Source organism: Protopterus annectens, chromosome 11.part0, assembly GCF_019279795.1.
Source record: "Protopterus annectens isolate FY-2018-M chromosome 11.part0, PAN1.0, whole genome shotgun sequence".
Lineage (NCBI taxonomy): Eukaryota > Metazoa > Chordata > Ceratodontiformes > Protopteridae > Protopterus > Protopterus annectens.
In genome coordinates, this window is record NC_056745.1 from 1,398,768,002 (window position 1) to 1,398,787,253 (window position 19,252).

The 19,252-nt window shown below is 40.2% G+C and overlaps 1 protein-coding gene across 10 annotated transcripts in view; it reads right to left on the reverse strand.

The window, feature by feature from the left end:
- Nucleotides 1-19,252, reverse strand: part of LOC122815864 (F-actin-monooxygenase MICAL2-like) — a gene marked incomplete at its 3' end in the record, with an annotated part of 2,588,394 nt that overhangs the window by 1,502,931 nt on the left and 1,066,211 nt on the right. For all 10 annotated transcript variants that reach the window (XM_044088691.1, XM_044088682.1, XM_044088687.1 and 7 more), the window contains 1 exon segment: nt 14,322-14,423. In XM_044088691.1, the coding sequence (XP_043944626.1) occupies nt 14,322-14,423 (102 nt within the window).

Sequence of the window (19,252 nt, forward strand, 5' to 3'; positions counted from 1 at the left end):
CTTGAACTGTTGCTGCAGCAGCTCCTTTATTACAAAGCATAGTCAAGAACTCTAAAATGGAGGCAATGGAGGCTTGGTAGGGATCAAAGTTATTTTGAGAGGCCCATATAGAAAATCTTTTCCATTTGCTAAGATATAGCTTCCATGTAGAGGACTTATGAGAAGATATCAGAATTTGTTGCATTTCATTTGAGAGATTATGGAACCTGGCTATGTTGGGAACTGGAGCAGCAAAGCTGACAATTTCAGGGACTGAAGAAAGGGATGAACATCCCCTGACAAATGTGTCAGAAGATCTGGAACTGGGTCCAGAATCCAAGGGTCTTCCAATTGATGAAGTCGAAGGAAGGGGAACCAAATCTGATGAGGCCAATGAGGGGCTATTAGAATGATGGTCCTTTCCCAGGGCTTTTGCTTTCTGTAATACTTTGGGTATCAAGGGAATTGGTGGGAATGCATAGAGGAGACCCGGAGGCCAATTGTGTATGAGCATGTCCCTTGGGGCTTCTCCTGGAGGGGGAATCAGGGCAAAGTAACTTCTGCATTTCGTGTTCATGTGGTTGGCAAAAAGGTTGCAGCAAGGCTGGCCCCACCAGCGGAAAATTCTTTATCTATTTTCTGCTGTCACGTTGGATTTTCCCAGGATGTACATTGCTAACAGAAAGTGCTGGGTGGCTGTAGCTCACTGCCATACTCTTAGGGCCTTGAGACAAAGGGGGTAGGACCTGGTTCATACTTGTTTGTTCAAGTACCAGACCACTGACATGGTGTCCGTCTGAATCGCAACTGTTCCCAGAGGAAGAGAATCCTGGAAGTACTGCAATGCTAAAAGTACCGCTCTCATCTCCAGGACATTGATATGCAGATGCGTCTCCTGTTCGATCCATGTGCCTTGGGCTGTTCTTCCCTGAAAATGGTCCTCCCTCCTATCAGGATAGTGTCCATGGTCACTGTGGCCGCTGTTGTGGGTAGGGCAAAAGGACGACCTATCATTATATGAAGAGAGGTCAACCACCACTGAAGATCCTTTTTGTAGGTGTTTGTGATCATTATGAGATGAGACATTGGGAGCTCTTGGTAAGATTACTGAGTGAATAACAGCCATTGAAGGATCCGCATGTGCATGCAACCCAACGGTATCGCTAATATTTCAGCTGCCATCATGCCTAACAATTTTGGTACTTCTGATGTTGGAGCCTTGTCTTTGGATATGATATTGTAAACCTGCTGATGGAGTAGTAAGACTCTTTCTACTGGAAGTCTCAAAGTGGTGGTGTCCAATTCTGCTCAGATAAAAATGATATGTTGCGATGGTGATAAGGCATATTTTTCTGAATTTATTGTAATGCCCAGATGACTGCAGAGAGAAAGAGTGGTGTCCCTGGCTTGTATAAGCTGATGCCTGGTGGTGGCGGTGAGGAGCCAGTCATCTAGGTATGGAAACACCTGGAATCCTAAACGCCTCAGGTGAGCCATGACCACTACCATACATTTGGTGAACACTCTGGGGTCTGTAGTGACACCAAAGGGCACAGCTCAAAACTGGTAATGATTGGCTCCCGGGTGGAAGCGCAGATAATCCCTGGATGGTCTGGCCATTTTTATATGGTAGTATGCATCCTGGAGATCTATTGTGCACATCCAATTGTCTTTCTCTAAGAAGGGAAGTATCGACTGAAGCGTGACCATCCGGAACTTCTCTTTCTTGACAGATCTGTTTAGTCTGCTGAGGTCCAAAATAAGTCTCCAGTCCCCTGTCTTTTTTGGAACTAAAAAGACTCTTGAGTAAGTTCCAGATCCTATCTGGTCTGCTGGGACTGGTTGGATGACTCTTTTTCTTAGCAACGTCTGGACCTCTACTGTTGCCTGTTCCCTGTAACTGGAAGGAACATCAGGGATTTTTGTTGTCAATGGAGGGGGTGTGGTGAAAGGAATGAAATATCCTCTGGAAACTATACTTTGTACCCAGTTGATGTTTGTTATTTTGAGCCAAATGTCTGGATACAAAGATAAGTGACCCCTGACTGCCTCCAGAGTAGGACAGTTGGGCCTCCTTTCAGGAGTGCTGGTAGGGCTTCCCAAAGAACTGTTCCCTGTCACTTTGGTTTTGTGGACCCCCTCTGCCGCAATGGTGGCATCTTCCATTATTGCCCCCTCCTCTGCTCCTGGAGCGGGGTTTACCACATGTGTCCTGAAAGGCTCCTTGGGCTTTTCGGAACCACATCTTTCCTCCCCTTTGACCCTTGGGGTAGGGTCTGGTAGGGGTGGAAATATGGACTCTGATGGCAGACAGAGTCTTTCCTTCCTGTTCACACCTGGTCAAAGTTTCCTTAACTTTGGGCCCAAAGAGGGACGAGCCATCAAAAGGGGTTCTGATAAATGATGACTGAAAGGGCTCCAGGAAAGGAACACAACCGCATCCAGGAATATCTCCTGACAGCAATTCCTGTACCCACTGCCCTACTCATTCCATCAACTGCATATAAAAAGAGGCGCATGGACGAGTTCACTATAGAATTGAGGGTAGCAAGCTGGGAGGTGGCTTTGTCCGAAGCTCTTGCAGCTATTGTACCCTGAAGAGTATCTCCAAGATCTTTTAGGAGATCTCTTTGCAGTCTCACAAAATGAGTGAGATAGTTCAGTGAACGCAAGGCAAAAGTCACTGAACTGAACGTGCACTTCCCGTATCTATCCATGATCCTAGAATCTCTGTTAGGAGGATGGATAGAGGAAAATGTTTCTGTCAACTCCTTTTTGGTGGCTGCTACCACCACCATGGCATCAACTGGCACTCCCTTGGTAAGAAAGGACTTTTCCTGGGAGCAGAAATAAACTTATTAGGCCTCCTGGTGACAGGCTCCATGGTGTCCGGAGACTCCCATGCACTTCGTGAGACCAGCTCCATGAGCTCATTGAAAGGCGGAGACACCCAAGAGGTGGGGTGTTAAGACCTGAAAGCCTTCAGGAGAACTGACTCATCTTCAGTAGGGTTGATGGACTGCCAGGCACCCCTCTCCCTAAGGATTTCTAATATTTCAGCATATGAGATATCCTCAGAGGGGGACTGTGGGGACCCTTCTGATTCATCCAAGTTGGTATCGGATGTGAGAGACTCCTGTGGGGAGTCTAAGTGCTTCCTCTTACAGATTCTCTTCCTGGGAACCTCATCAGTGGGAACTTCTGGTGAGGTATCGGAAGAGCAGGGGCCACACAATGGGGCTTCCTGAGGCTCTGGGTCTCTATGTTTAGAAAGGATCTGTGAAGCAGAAGCGGACACAAGTGCTTTTGGGGAGGAAGTAGCCAGACCTGAAGTCGTAGATGTCTTAGGAGACATAACTCTCCTCATGGCTTTGAAGGCACCTCTGCTCTGATAAGAAGGAGCCCATGGATCTGAGGAAACCATCGATCCCCCTGGCACCAGGACAGTGGGCTACAAACCAGAGGTAGGAGCCGAGCTCATCTGAGCCAAATCCCTGAGAGGCATAGTCGGAACTGACAAGTCAGTCCGACTATCCTCCCAGGACCCAACCAGAGAGTGTCGGCTCCTAGACTCCTCAATCGGCGCCGAGGACATCTGAGTAAATAGAACTGATGACACTGGAACAGGCATCGGCTCAAAGGCTCAACGATCATAAAGTCCGGCTCCTCCAGCTCTGAAGGCCTGGTATGGCTCGGAGGAGGAAATTAAGTTAGAGGCAATACAGTCTTCGGTTCTGAAACTGCTTGGGTCAGAGCTGATAACAATTTTGCAAACGCCGGTGCCTGTAACAACTTCTGCAATAAACGATCCACATCCAAATCAGAAAGGCTGATCGAGGACTGAGATGAATGGATGGATGGAGGCACTGACTGAAGGACTGGGGATTTAGGTACCTCAGATACTGGTTCTAGGACTGGGCACCGGCTCCGAAAAGACAAGACGCTCGGCTCAGATGGCTGTGATGCCAACATCAATGTTTTTTTTTTTTTATTTTTTAACTTCCAAAGAAGTAGAAGCCTTAGAAGACTTTGAAGATTTACTAGACCTGTCCTGGTCACTAAAAGCTTCCTGAAAGGACAGTTTGAGACGTCCTCTGTGTATTAACTTTCTCTTTCTCTCCTGAAAACACCTGGAAGAGAAGGAATAACAAATGGAGCAGCTTTTCTGAAGGTGCAAGGCTCCCAAACAATATACATAATTGACATGGTTATCTGTAACGAACATTTTCTGCCCACATTTTGGACATTTTTTGAAACCTGACTTAGGATGTTTATCCCTATCCTGGTCAGCATTGCTGAACTATACATACAGTATCAGGAGAAAAAAACTACTGTACTATAACAATACACACCCAAAACTTATTAGCTAAGCCCTGGCAAAAATATGGGCTAAATATGCTGTGACAAAGTGTCACTATTAAACACACGCACACACTTTAACTAGTTATCTAAAGCACTCTAAATAGCTAAATATATTAAAACACTGTGATAAAACTGTCACTGATCAAAAGCACACAACTTACTATTTAAACTACACTAAATATAAAGGCCTATAGAAAAAAATGAAGGCCAAAGAGCTATATCTAAATTTGAAAATGCACACCAAAGAGAAACGGAATATACACTATAAAGTTATAAAGACTATAGAAGCTAAAAGCTAATTCTAAGTAGAGAAATAACAAAGTTATTTAGAAAAAAATGTAGATAACAAATGTGTACTGGCCCGAGCTATGCGAGGAACCTCTGATCTACTGCAATGGCAAACTTGATCTGAGGTAACTCCAAGTGCATCATGGGATAGGGACTTGACCTCGAGCTTTGTATTAGGCTGACTCGGAGCACAGGATCAGCTCCGAACCCATCTGTAAGAATGAACGGTGAGATAGAACAACTTCACATCTACAGTTCTTACTATAATTTCTTATAAGTTCTTAATATGAATTCCTTGGTGGATACTGTTTGGACGAAAGCACTTAACTTTCTACATTAAATTATTTGCTTTGTGACATTATAGTCTTTATGTTCTGTATTGAGAGATCACGCCTTTCCTCTACTTGTGGTGATTTCTAGAGATATGTATCTGAATGCCTATGCCCTGTGAAAGATGGAAAATAGTTCTACTACAACAAAAGATATCAGCACAGAAAACAGTAAGGTGTGAAATCTGTATTTAATTTATAAAATAAATAGGAAGGCTGTCATTGATGAAAGACAGAAAACTGGTTTTACTAGCCACCTGCCAGCATTAGAAGTCAGGTAACTCTTTGGTACTGTTATCAACTGCAGACGACTCTGTCCACAACACACAAGACTTTTTAACCAAAAATGGTATATCACTAGAAGTGTGTATCTCACTTTGGCAGCACAATGGCTCAGTGGTGCACTGTAAATAGTCAATACGGGAATGTGTAAGATAATACAACCAATGCAAGTCATCTATGCAGTGTTCTTATCTTCTCAGCTAGATACAAAGTGTTGCTAACCCCTATTACTTAGTAATCAAAAAAGTAGCAGTTATAATAAAAAAGCCAGTCAAGAAAAATAATTTAACAACAGTGTGCAAACTGGCTTTGCCTTACAGTTTGTCTGAATTATTTTGCGAAGTCTACCATTCAAGTTCAGTCTGAGTCATACATGCAAGAAGCACATAAACACATACCCATACATGGCCCTTACATATACAAATACACAAATATAGACAGAAACACAATCAGAAGTTGCACATTTGGCTGACCTATGTTACACTACACATAATTCAAAATGCCAACAGGTGCAGCTAGTCAGAGGTCTGACAGACAGCACCAAGAAAAACATTAGAATTCAAATTCTTAAAGAGTCTATTAACATTGTTTGGAAACAGTATGCATCAGCACCATATAACTCACATACAGAGACAAGGCACATGATACCTATTACAGTGCAATGAAAAAAAAAATTGCCCCCTTCCTGATTTCTTATTTTATTGCATGTTTGTCACACTTAAATGTTTCAGGTCATCAAACAAAAATAAATATTAAACAAAGATAACCCAAATAAACACAAAATGCAGTTTTTAAGTGATGATTTTATTTAATAAGCAGAAAAATTATCCAAACCTACATGGTTCTATGTGAAAAAGTAACTGCCCCCTAAACGGAATAACTAGTTGTGCCACCCTTAGCAGCAACAACTGCAATCAAGCATTTGCGATAACTGACAATGAGTCTTTCACATCGCTGTTGAGGAATTTTGGCCCACTCTTCTTTGCAGAATTGTTTTAATTCAGCCATACTGGAGGGTTTCCGAGCATGAGCCACCTTTTTAAGGTCATGTCACAGCATCTTAATTGGATTCAAGTCCGGACTTTGACTAGGCCACTCTAAAACATTCAGTTTGTTTTTTTTTAGGCCATTCAGAGGTGGACTTGCTGGTGTGTTTTAGATCATTGTCCTGCTGCAGAATCCAAATGCACTTCAGCTTGAGGTCACGAACTGCTGGCCGGACATTTTCCTTCAGGATTTTTTGGTAGAGAGCAGAATTCATGGTTCCATCAATCACAGTAAGTCGTCCAGGTCTGAAAGCAGCAAAGCAGCCCCAGATCATCACACTACCACCACCATGTTTGACTGTTGGCATGATGTTCTTTTTCTGAAATGCTGTGTTACTTTTACTCTGGATGTAATGTGATGCTCACCTCCCAAAAAGTTCAACTTTCTTTCTGTCAGTCCACAGAATATTTTCCCAAAAGTCTTGGGGATCATCAAGATTTTTTTTGGCAAAAGTGAGACGAGCCTTTATGTTCTTTTTGGTCAGCAGTGGTTTTCACCTTGGAACTCTGCCATGCATGCCATTTTTGCCCAGTCTCTTTCTTATGGTTGTGTCATGAACACTGACCTTAACTGAGGCAAGTGAGGCCTGCAGTTCTTTAGATGTTGTTATGCGTTCTTTTTTGACCTGTTGGATGAGCTGTCGCTGCGCTCTTGGGGTAATTTTTGGTTCACCACTGTTCCATGTTTTCTCCATTTGTGGATAATGGCTCTCACCGTGGTTCGGTGGAGTCCCAACACTTTAGAAATGGCTGTGTAACCTTTTCCAGACTGATAGATATCAATTACTTTGTTCCTCATCTGTTCCAGAATGTCTTTAGATCGTGGCATGATGTCTTCCTTTTTGGGATCTTTTGGGCTACTTCACTTTGTCTGACAGGTTCTATTTAAGTGATCTCTTGATTCAACAGATCTGGCAGTAATCAGGCCTGGGTGTGTCTAGTGAAAGTGAACTCAGCTTTCCCAAAAATGTGATTAACCACAGTTACTTCATGATTTAACAAGGGGGCAATTATGTTTTCACATAGGGCATGTAGGTTTGGTAGTTTTTTTCCTTAATAAATAAAATCATCACTTAAAAACTGCATTTTGTGTTTATTTGGGTTATCTTTCTCTAATATTTGTCTAATATTTAAATTTGTTTGATGATCTGAAACATTTAAGTGTGACAAACATGCAAAAAAATAAGAAATCAGGAAGGGGGAAATACTTTTTCATTGCACTGTATTTTACTAGTCACTTCAGGTGCTTATTCAGATGATAACTTAACACACAAATGAAAAGCATTCATTTTCTCATCCTCCCTTAAATGTAATTGCAAAGTTTTACATCAAGCATTAGGAGATTTGTCATTCAACACTAGCTTCATTATGATTTGACAGATGTATTCAACATTATTTATTAGGTGTACTCAACTTGAAAGGAAAACTGCAGAGATATTAAAATACAGAGACAAGCATATGCATGGGAGACTGCAGGGCGATAGTTCATTCATGTGTACAAGAAACAATCTAAGAAAACAAACTTTCATATCTGGGCAGAGTTAAAAGAAACTTAAGACTTACAGAATGTGATGCATATCACCTAAGTAGTAGTGTGAAAATAACAGGCAAGAGGTAAACATCTTACAGGCTTTATTTTACAAACTTCAACTTCAGCTTTATTATTGAGACGTATAAATTAACAGAAACATGAAAAGTTATCCAAAAATGGCTAAATTTGAAACAATGTGCAATGCAATGCATTCCCAAGCCAAGATAAAAGAGAATTTGAAAGTAACCTGTCACTGCAGATGAAACACAGTCAAATAATAGTCTCCATCCTTCGTGTAGACAAGCAATCAGATCCACAGCCAACTCCTGACTCTTTCTGTATATTTGCAGCAATCCTGAAGTATCTCTCCAAATGATTACAGACAAGAGGTAAGAACCCCCTCCATAATCAGGCACACCAGGCAGCCACACAAGGGCAAGGCAAAAAAAAAGCATCTAGGACAGCATCCATTACCATATAAGCCACCACCAGATTACCAATAATATAACTGAAACAACAGCATTTTAATGGATGTCAAATCAGATACTCCACCATACAACTAAAAATACTCCAACTCACTCTGCCAGTCAAAAGAGTAGAACAGCAGAAATGATGAATAATACAAAATTATTCTAAACCTAACAAATGTTTAGTCATATGTTAGTGAAAAAATGCACCTTAAATCCTTATGAATTTTTATATGTGACGAGCATAATGTTCCAAGGTTGTAGAAAAAGAAAACAACTCTGCACAAAACACATGCTGAACAGCAGATCTATAAATATGGAGTTCAATCCTACCAGCATCAAATCACAAGAAGTTAGCATCCTTATGTTACTAGTTTATCCCTGAAAACAGGCCTGTGGTACTCTTTGGTCAATTGAATTAACATAAATATAGTTAAATAATCAAAAGAACAAGTTTTAAAATTAAGAAACTATAGCATCTGATGTGGTATAGTTATGGTGCACTTGATTATTTGCATCTGTGGCTTACTTTACATATGTAAGATGAACAAATAAACTGTGAACAGACCTGCAGAATGCCCAACACATATAAAGAGCATAAAGTTGTGGAAACAAGCATGTACACATAAATGCTTTCAGGGTGACCAAAGTATTAATTTATCTTTCTAAAGTTAAAAACGTTGACTATAAGAAGGTGGCAACATTGTAAAAAAATGCCATAGAAAACATCAGGGCCAGTCTTGGCAAACTAAGTGGTTTCTTGGAGGAGGGAGAGTCTTCTTGTTTTATTCATTTATTTCCTTCCTTTTAAGATTGCAAAATGGAAGCTTTGGAAATGTGTTCTACCTATGCCCAGAAAATAAATATAAAAGCTGCCTGCAGACTTCAGTGACAGAACATGTTAGTGTCATTCAGCTTGGTAGAAGCACTGTCAGTCATGATGGCCAGCATGCCTGTCATACAGTTGTCTAAGGCAGAAATGCTTCTGTCACTGATACTAGTGTACTGTACTTAAACACAGGAGAAAAAAAACAGAAGTAGCAAGTAAGCTGGTTGGATTGATGGAAATATAGTATGAAATGCTGGCAGACTATACCTTTTGCAGAATACATTCCTTGTGTCTGTGGTGTTTCTGTGTTTGTTGCACATTTTATTTATTCTGTCAGTGGCTGTGTTAAATACCACTGGCTATTGTTAGTCACAGTTTTGGGCTAAGGAAGCTTACATACTGGTTGAGCTAGTGGAGTGGCCTTATATGATTGGCCCCATTTAAGCCATAACAGAGCCAAATGCAGAATACATTAATACATTTATTACAAAAAATAATTAGCTGTATGGTGAGAGGGATGAAGCCTGACTGCACTCCAGGCCATCAAGATTTGAAAGGTAGCCTGCGAACTGGCAGAGTCTGTTGGTAGGGGAAGGAGTAAAGTTGTGTGGCCCACTTGCTTCTAGTGAAGAGGAGGAGAAAGGGTTTGCATGCACTCAGCAGCATACAGTAGTTACAACTTTTCTGGCAGAGTCTGGGGAAACCATTGATTATACTATAAAGGGAGGATTGGGGCTTCTTGGTGGGAAAGCCCTTCTGAAAGTAAAGGGACATCCCCTGCAGTCAGCCTATTGTATTTCCCTCCCTGGCACTTTGCTGGGTACATGTGTTTAGGGCTGGGAAGAAAAACAAAGAAACTGTGAATCAACCTTGATGGCTACTCCACTGATAATCTCTTGGTTGGCTCCCACCGGATGAAGAGAATGAAATGGGCTGATAGGACGGAAGAGGGCCTAATGGTCAACAGGTAGTGGGGTAAAAACTGAAAAAAAAGTACCACACTGACAAAATAAGACAATTAGTACAGTTAGAAAGAGATAACCATATAATATGTAAAGCATAATAATCTTGAAAGCATACTGAAAGGAAAATATAAGCAAAGTCTGCTGTGTTATATTTGGTGATGAATGTGAAAAATGTTCCTTTTCAAATTTTTTTGAAGTTAAATTATTAAATCAGTGACTTAGATGTTATATCTTATGCTTCATTTTAGTCTGTAACTCACCTTATTTTTCATTCTTTTGCCTTAGTAACTTCTGACAGAGATATAATTATTCAAACATAGGCTTTTCATTCTGCATTTTCTTTTATTTGCTCGTGTCAGCTTCCAGTACTTATATTGTTTCACACTTGCACTACTGGACATTTTGCAACACAAGCGCATTTATAAGACAGCATGCTTCATAAAATATGAAAGCAAAAATAGTTTCATAATGTTTGCCATGTTTGCTATTATACTGATAATAGAATAACAAGTGCATTATTTTTTAACTATAGCAGCAGTCATTGTACGTGTTTTCCAACTAAGCGCTGATAAGATACTAATGTTTTAAGGTATGAGCTTTTTGGTATGTGATGAAAATGTAATTAATTTGCTGTTTTTTAGACTGATGCTGTTTCATAAATACAGCCACATATTTTGTTTTTTGTTTTTCAGGGTTTGTTTTACACCAGACCACAGTTTAGGTTATATATTTCACATGAATATTGAAGACAGGTTGAGTAATAAGTAAGTGGACCATGTAGTAATTTAAAAGACCCCTGTCTTGTGGAGATGTTTAGTGGTGAATCTTCAGTGTCTGGTGTAAATACACATAGACCAATTGTCATTTTTTCACAATAAATCTGCCTTATTTCAATATATGGAGAAAACTGACAAATGAATGCCTGAAACAGAAAGTGTCCTGTTTGTACACTACAGTTGTTTGTCTGAAGTGGACACTGTATTGCTAGGTATAGATCACTTTAAGATGGAGGTAGAGGCTTGGCTTGACTGAATTTAGGCTAGTAGACCAGGAGGATCAAGACCAGTGAACAAATATAAGACTGTCAGGCATACCAGAAAAGGGAGAGGGAGGGACATGTGCATTTTACATTAAAAATACACTTTCATAGTGGGCTGAGAGTCCAGTGGCAGTTCACCCTTTAAACTGCACACATATTCGTCCTCCTTCATTTACCTAAACCTAAAATGCCTTACCCAGCCTTGGTCAGATTTGACTCCTGTTATTTAAAACACAGGATCCTATCCAACCTATAGTCTCTGAGAACAGTAAACCAAATGCAGAGCCACAAGATTTTCTGTGATCATGATTACTTTGCAGCAACCAGAAGACAACATTCAACCTTCCTCCCTTCTATTTGTATATTTGGAGCAAACAAGTTGATATTCAAGCTGCTTTACCTGGTTCAACTAAAAGCCTATTTATTAGGAGGAGCCATCATTTTCCATACCACAGCAAAACTTGAATCCCTGCAAAAAACTGGCACAGACTGGACATACCCAAGACTCATCAGCCCTTGTTCAAGAAGGAGAAGTTGTGATGCCATCCACTTCATTACATCTTAAAAGTCCTGCAACACTGCCATTATTTAGGAAGAACACTGTCAACCAGAACAGAGCAGTGGCAGATGGTGTGAAGGCTGGAATTCCCATGAGCTAACCAATGTATTCAGCATGCATTTTGTCTTGCCCTTTTGTTAAACTTGTAATTCTTTGCCTGTGTTTTGTACTGAGCCTGTTGCACTGGCAGTCCCAGGGTTTAGTGGCTTGGCAAATGAACAGTGGAAAAGGGAAACTGCCCCCTTCTGACAATATGTTCTGTTCTTAGCAGTAAAAAATTAGGAGGTGTCTACATTAATGCAACTTGAGGGTATAGGAAGAAATTCTGTCCGACTCTTAAGGATTCTTAGAAACCTGAAGGTGAAATTATGGGGAAGAACAGTTGTTAATTGCTCAGGTTACCTAGCTGGCTTTGATCGAGATTAAGGGCAAAAGTGGCTGTCTGATGAACTTCTACACAATCCCCATGAGCTTAATAATGGCATTTTTTGTCTTATTTACAGAAGCTCTGACCTCTACATGTTGTTGTGAACTCGGAAGCCTGGAATCTGCTTGACAATTACATGCAGGAATGACAGACACTGTGAATTAGTAAATTTCTTTTTGATAAAACTGCATTAACAGGGCAGCAAGTGTTAGGAGGGTGCACAATGCATCATTGGTTGATAAGATGTCATAAAATGGGAATGGTTGACTATAATTAAGATATGGCAACATTTTTATTTTAACAAGCATTTATAAGGAAGATAGCAAAGGCAGATGAGGGGTTATACTTCTGTGCAAGGTTCTTTGATGCCTTGGCCTTGGATGGTGCCACAGTCTCACTGGACCAGGTACATGGCTTCTTCTGAGTGATACAGTCCCACAGAGATTTGAATATCTGGCAGATATTGTCCTTGGGATAAACCTTGCATAGTGTGAACAACTGCCCATATTGTGCTGTGGTCTGAAGCAAAAAAGATACCACCTATGAAAATCCCTGTGTGGTATTTGCTTACTACACTCAGTCATTCAGCTTATGGGAAACCTCAACATCATTGTCACTAACAGACATTCGCAAAAATTCAGAAAAAAATCTCTAATAAGAAGATTCCTTTATGAAACAATTATTCAAAATCCCTGGAAGCTGGCTGATACTGGAGTTATTCTGTGCTCTCTGTGCAAATGAATTCTGATCCAGGCAAGAAACATCTGAAGAAGGTGTGAACCAATGGTTCTCTTCTACTACTGATGTCCTCATGTCTCAGTGGGAGAGATTAGGAGAAAACCACGAGTGGGAAAGTAAAGCTGTAGAAGTTAGGGCAGAGTGTCAGGTTCCTGGAGGCAAGAATCCAAGAAGTGAACATTATAACAATGAATATTATGAAGAGTATCAGCATTTATCAGCAACAGTCTAGTCAGATTCTTTCTTACCAGTAGGTATGCATATGGTGTATAGGCACATCAAGGAAGAAAAATGTAATTAGAGCTTTTGATTCTCCTAATGACACCCTCTAGTCAGACAACACATGGGAGGAGATACATAAAATAGCAGGACAAGGGAGCAAGTCTAACTCCTGTATCCAAGAATCTCCCTGCATAAAGTGAGACTGTGCAGAAGCAGCCAGTGAAAGCCAATTCTATTTTCTTTTAATTATTGTCAACATTTTGGTTGATAGGTGTAATTGAAAGCAAGATTGCTGGGTACATAATGGCACCATTTGTTTATGCAGCTAAGGAGACAAATAATAGGTGTATTATTGTACATACCAGCTTTCAGACAGTAGTAGTTTTTTTATTTTTATTTATCCTTTGTCAACTGGGTTAGTTCCAGTTGGATAATGACCTCTTTTCAGGGGAAACCTGAGGATGTATTTATACTACTAGGGGAAATTTAGCCAGGGCATCCGGGAACTTCCTCTACTCTTTTTCATAGGTGCCATGGGATCTTTTACACCCCCCTGAGGTACCACTAACTCAAGCAGATGGAACCTCAGTTTAACATCTCATCCTGAAGGATGGAGTGAATGTAAAGGTGCTGCTTTAATCCATTACCTATAATTTATTTCAGCCCTTAACCTCAAAATGTTCTTTTAAGTCACTTTTGTCACCACATTTAGAAAAACAAAAAATGGGCACATGACAGAAAGCTACAGATAAGTTGTATACAAGTCAGCACTTGATACATTAAATAGAATGATAGGCAAGTGACCGAAAGCCACAGATAAGAGATAAAAGACAGCCCTTGGTACATTAAATAGGATGACGGGCATATGATAGAAAACCAAAGATACGTTACAGAAGACAGAGCTTGGTACATTAAATAGGATGATGGGTACTTGCCAGATAGCCAAAGATAAGTTACAAAAGACAGCCTTTGTTATGTTAAATAGGGTGAGTATGAGCTGGATACCTACTTTCTTCTGTGGCTACTGCAAAGGGAAATGTGCATACAAAAGAGTTGCTTTTGAGCAGCTCATACAAGTTGGATCCATCCCTGATATGTGTAGTCCCAGCTCTTGTAATCACCATCTATATGCTTAAAGAACTGTTACTAAATAGAAAGTGTACAGATAATATTAAAAATCACTCTTGAGTGTATGTGACAACTTGTTATGTACTTTCACTAATAACAGATAAATAGCATTCTGTGACATGTTTCTTACCATCTAAAGTGCTTCGTCGTCCATCTGCACCAATGATTATATCAAAATCAAACTTGGATACATAGTGGTCCACTGGATTCACTTCTGCTCTCCAACTGATTCCTGCAGTAATGGAGAAAAGAGAAACAAAATTAAAAATCAGAATTTCTGGCATAACTGTTCTCATCTTTAAAGAGTAGAGTAAGTACTAGAAGATCTTTTTCCACAAAATTATTTAAAACAATACATTGCATGCATGCACTGCATTGATTCCAGTGGCCCTGTAGGCAGTTTTCTGGAAATTTGGTGGTTTACACTGTCAAGGAACAGCAGCAATGTCTTTATGAACTAGCTAGAATGCTAATGGCTTTGTAGTCTTTTAGCCTGGCTGGCATGATTGCACACCCAGAACTATCCTTTCTTCTTTACACTTCTCATTCACGATTTTCTTTTTCTTGACTATGCTACTAGTCTCTCTGTCCTCATCAAATTTCTTTCTATAAACATTCCTTTATTTCTCTTACTAACCTAAACTTCTATATCACTTACTCTAAATCTTTGTTACAAAGCAACGGCATTTGTGTTTATTATTGTACATTGCCTGATATTATGTATTTCCTGTGGAGCATTTCTCCTTCATCACACGCTGAAGAGGGTTTTTTAGTCCAGTCAGACTTTCCTGATCACCAAATACAAGTAAATAAATTATATCCTGCTAATTCTATTTGCAACGTGTGAATTCTGATTGACTGGTATTTTAAACTATGTAGGTTCACAGGCTCATAGGTGTATACTATGCAATCAGTGTAGAAGACCATTAAATGTCTAATCACTATAGTTTATATACTTCTGTCCATAAGGGACTGAGGGGATATTCCCATGGCCAGCTTATGATTACTCAACCATTTGCCTAAGTTAGATTTAAAAACAATGATGAAGCTACAATTTGACAAGGAGTGTGAGCCTATTCAAAAGGTGTTGGGTATTTCTTAGGAGAAAGAGCTATCTGTCAATAGGTCCTGTTTATATTGCAATATAGGTTTAGGTCATTAGAGTGAGTATTTATGGTGCTTCCAGTTTTATGAATATACAGGAGGTCAAGCAGGATAGGGTCATTTGTGGCACTATGGATCAGGAACAGAGCATCACATAACTGCCAATAACAGATGAACTAGTGTGATAGAGCTTTCGGTTATACTGTATAGCTTATGGAGCTCATACCTGGGATTTCTTTAGTAAGGAAATGTATTTTTTTAGTTGGACAATATGCTTAGCAAGATATGTGCCAAAGTGGGCACTATATTCTAATACGGGCCAATAAGGAAAGACTAGAGTGGGATAATTCTAGCACTTAGCTGGGCTAAATTGTAGCATTTACTAATGACAGTTGATATGTTGTGGCTGAAGGAGAATTCATTGTCCAAAAATGTGCCCATGTCTCTAATGACAGAATCTACTCTGAGGGGGTAACATTTACTTGGTAGGTGCAGGGGAATTCTTCTTTCCCGAACAGTATAATACTTATTTTTGAGTGTGCCTTTGTGTGTGTGTGTGTGTGTGTGTGTGTGTGTGTGTGTGTGTGTGTGTGTGTGAAAGTTTAGTCCATGGTCGTGACACCAACCATATGCATTGGCAAGTCCCTGTTAGAGGATATGAGTGTCAAATGGAGTATTGATGACAGCCACAAGTTTGAAGTAATCATAAAATTTGCATATCCAGAGACCTTTGACATTAGCTTTGATGTCAGTGAAGTATACATCAGAGAGTAGGGGTCCCAGAAGAGAATTTTGCGGAACACTACTGGTGATGAGCCTTTTTGAGGAAAGTGTTCTCCAACTCAATTAAATGGTTTTGTTTGTTAGCTACAATGAATTGTAATGAATTATATAATGATTCATGTTCAGGTGGAACAGTTTATCAATAATCCCAGAGTGTGGGATAGTGCAGAAAGCTTTGGCTTGATCTAGGCACATGGTGTGCACCTAACTGCATTCATCCAATGTCTCTGTGACATTTTTAAAAAAAGTCATCCAGGTTAAGTGGGCATGAAATGCCCTTGACAACACCATGCTCACTTGGGCTAAGGGACTGTAAGCTGTCAATATCCTTATTTGTGAATCCCATTACTCTACATTCAATTACCTTAAAAGTGAGGCTGGTAAACCATAACTGACCTACAGCTCTTAGGATCAGCAGCTGGACCACCCTTTTGGAGGGGGACCACAACACCTATTCTTTACGCTTCAGTTACAGAACTATTAGACAGGCTGCGGCTGAACATGTAATGGAGCTTCACACACATATAGTGACATTTATCTTTCTGGTTACAAAACACAGGATAAAGAGCCACTGCAATGCACAGAGATTGTCACTCACTTGCTTACAGTTATCCATGCTTCTTCATGATTTGCAGTCCTACTGCTATGTGCATGTATATCACAATGTCTCCCCCCTTGAAAGAAACTGAAGAAGTATGGAGTGCCATAACAATGCTTTCATTACTGTGCCACATGATATAGAGCACTTGTAGTTAATAACACAGTCATTATAATTACAGTACAAAAAAAAGATACATACTCACCATAACGTTCCATATGTGTTGTCCAATTTCATTCTTCCTCAACTGTTGAGGATCGGATCTGATCCTTGGATCTGACTCAGCTACTTCTTCTAGATCGTAGAATACTTGAACTCTCAAGCTTCTCCCTTTATCCATAATGCCCTAGCCACCTAACATACCTCAAATCTACTTTGCTGCTCATAGATTTAGAGAGCAGTGGAAAAAGGGAAAGGAAGAGAAGCTGGAGCTCAAACAAGGAACAGAAGTTCCTCCAATACCCTTCAATCTTTCCAGAAGTAAAGCAAGGAGGGGGGGCTGGTGGATGAGAAGTTGAAGAAGAATGAAAATGGACAACCCAGATGGAATGTTATGGTGAGTATATAACCTTTATATCTGATGTCATTTTTATTCATTCCTCAACTGTTGGGACAGAGTCCCCAGCTACCTAAATCCCGTGAGGACTCTTAGGAAGGATATTCCAGAGCACCACTGAGCCAAAGGCTGCTCTTCCTCTACAGACCAGGTACAGTTTGTAATGAGCAATAAAGGTATGAGGATTTGCCCAAGTCACAGCTGAACAAATATCATCCATGGAAGTTCTATTCAAAAATGTTAAGAAATTGCCATAGATCTCGTAGAATGTGCTCTTGGAGGCTTTGGTAAAGGCAAATCCACTTTCTCATAAACAAAGGTAATACAATCAGACAGCCACTTGGACAAAGTCACTTTATATGCTGGTTTAACTAGTTTCATATAAAAAAAGAAACAAACAATTGTTCAGATTTTCTCAACTCTTTGGTTCTGTGAAAGTAGAAACATAACTGTCTGCGTACATCCAAAAGGAGTAAGATATATTCTCCTTTATTTGAAAAGTTAGGAAAGAAGACTGGGAGGTTGATGACCTGATTAATATTGGTTTCCAACACCATTTTGGTAAAAAAAAAGTATTGGTCTGTAAAGAAACCCTATATTTATGAAAAATTAAATAAGGAGGTTTAGAAGACAGTGCTTGAAGTTCAAACACTCTTCTGGCAGAAGTGATAGCAACCAGGAAAACAGTTTTCCAGATCAAAAAGTTCGGATCAGACTTAGCTGATGGTTTTGGGGGGGGGGTTGAGTCAAGCAATAAATAACAATATTAAAATCCCAAGGAGGAGTAAGTAGATTCCTCTGAGAAAGCCTTTGTAAATCTTGGAGGAAGCTAAAGTAGAATTATTTACTCCTATATGAAAGTTAGAAATGCCTACTAATTGTACTCTGATAGCTGAGGATCTAGCACCTTCACTTGAAAAGTATAGCTAAAAAGTTAAGAACCTTTGAAATCTGTGCTGAAAAAGGGTCTAAACTCTTTGTATGAGCCCCAATAACAAATCTTTTCCATTTACTTTTGTAAATGTTTCTAGTGGTAGCTTTATGGGAAGACAACAGAATATGACAGATGGAGGAGGAGGGCCTGGGCTGTCTAGCAATCAATGGAACTGGGAAATCATGCAGTCAGCTTGATGCCTGACATGTCTGGATGAGTCATACCTGTTGGGTGAGACAGAAGGTCTCAATTTGTCTCCAGAATCCATGGCAGATGTAGACGATGAGGCCAAAGGAAGGGAAAACAGATCTGATGTGGCCAGTAAGGGACAATGAGGATAACTGTGCTTTCCAATTGATATGCATGCTGGAGTAATTTGGGAATGAGGGATAATGGAAGGGGTAAGCGGAAAGGAGACTGGTGATCAAATCATGAAGTAGAGCAACTCTCTGGGATTCCCCCACTGGGGGGATCAGGGCAAAGAACCTGCTGCACTTGTTACTGAGGGAAGATGCAAAAAGATTACAGCATGGTTGGCCCCATTGACACAAAGATCATCTCGCCACATTGATATTGAGAGACCACTCTTGAGGCATTACAACAGACCTGTTTAACTCATATGCAATCATGCTGGACTTCCCCGGGATATGTGTAGCTATCAGAAAGCAACTGGAGGAGATCACCCATTGGCATACTCTCATAGTTTCTTGACAAAGAAGGTAAGATATAGTTCCTCCTTACTTGATGATGTACCAGATCATCAACATATTGCCCATTTGAACTGCGATAGTCTCAGGTGGGACAGTGTCTTGAAAGGCCTGCAGCACTAGGAGTACAGCTCCCATTTCCAGGGCATTGATATATGTGTTGGCCTCTTCGGGTGACCATACTTCTTGGACTGTCTTTCCCAAGTATTGCCCCCAGATCTATATTAGTTCATTGAAATAGGTATTCATTGAATATGTATTCATTGACGGCTAAACAGCAAAATTTATTACAGTGAAGCATAGAATTTTTCCCAGGGTTAAGAACCACTGGGCCATCAGCACAACTTTGCTCTTTTCCCCACTGTAGTGCAATACTGGA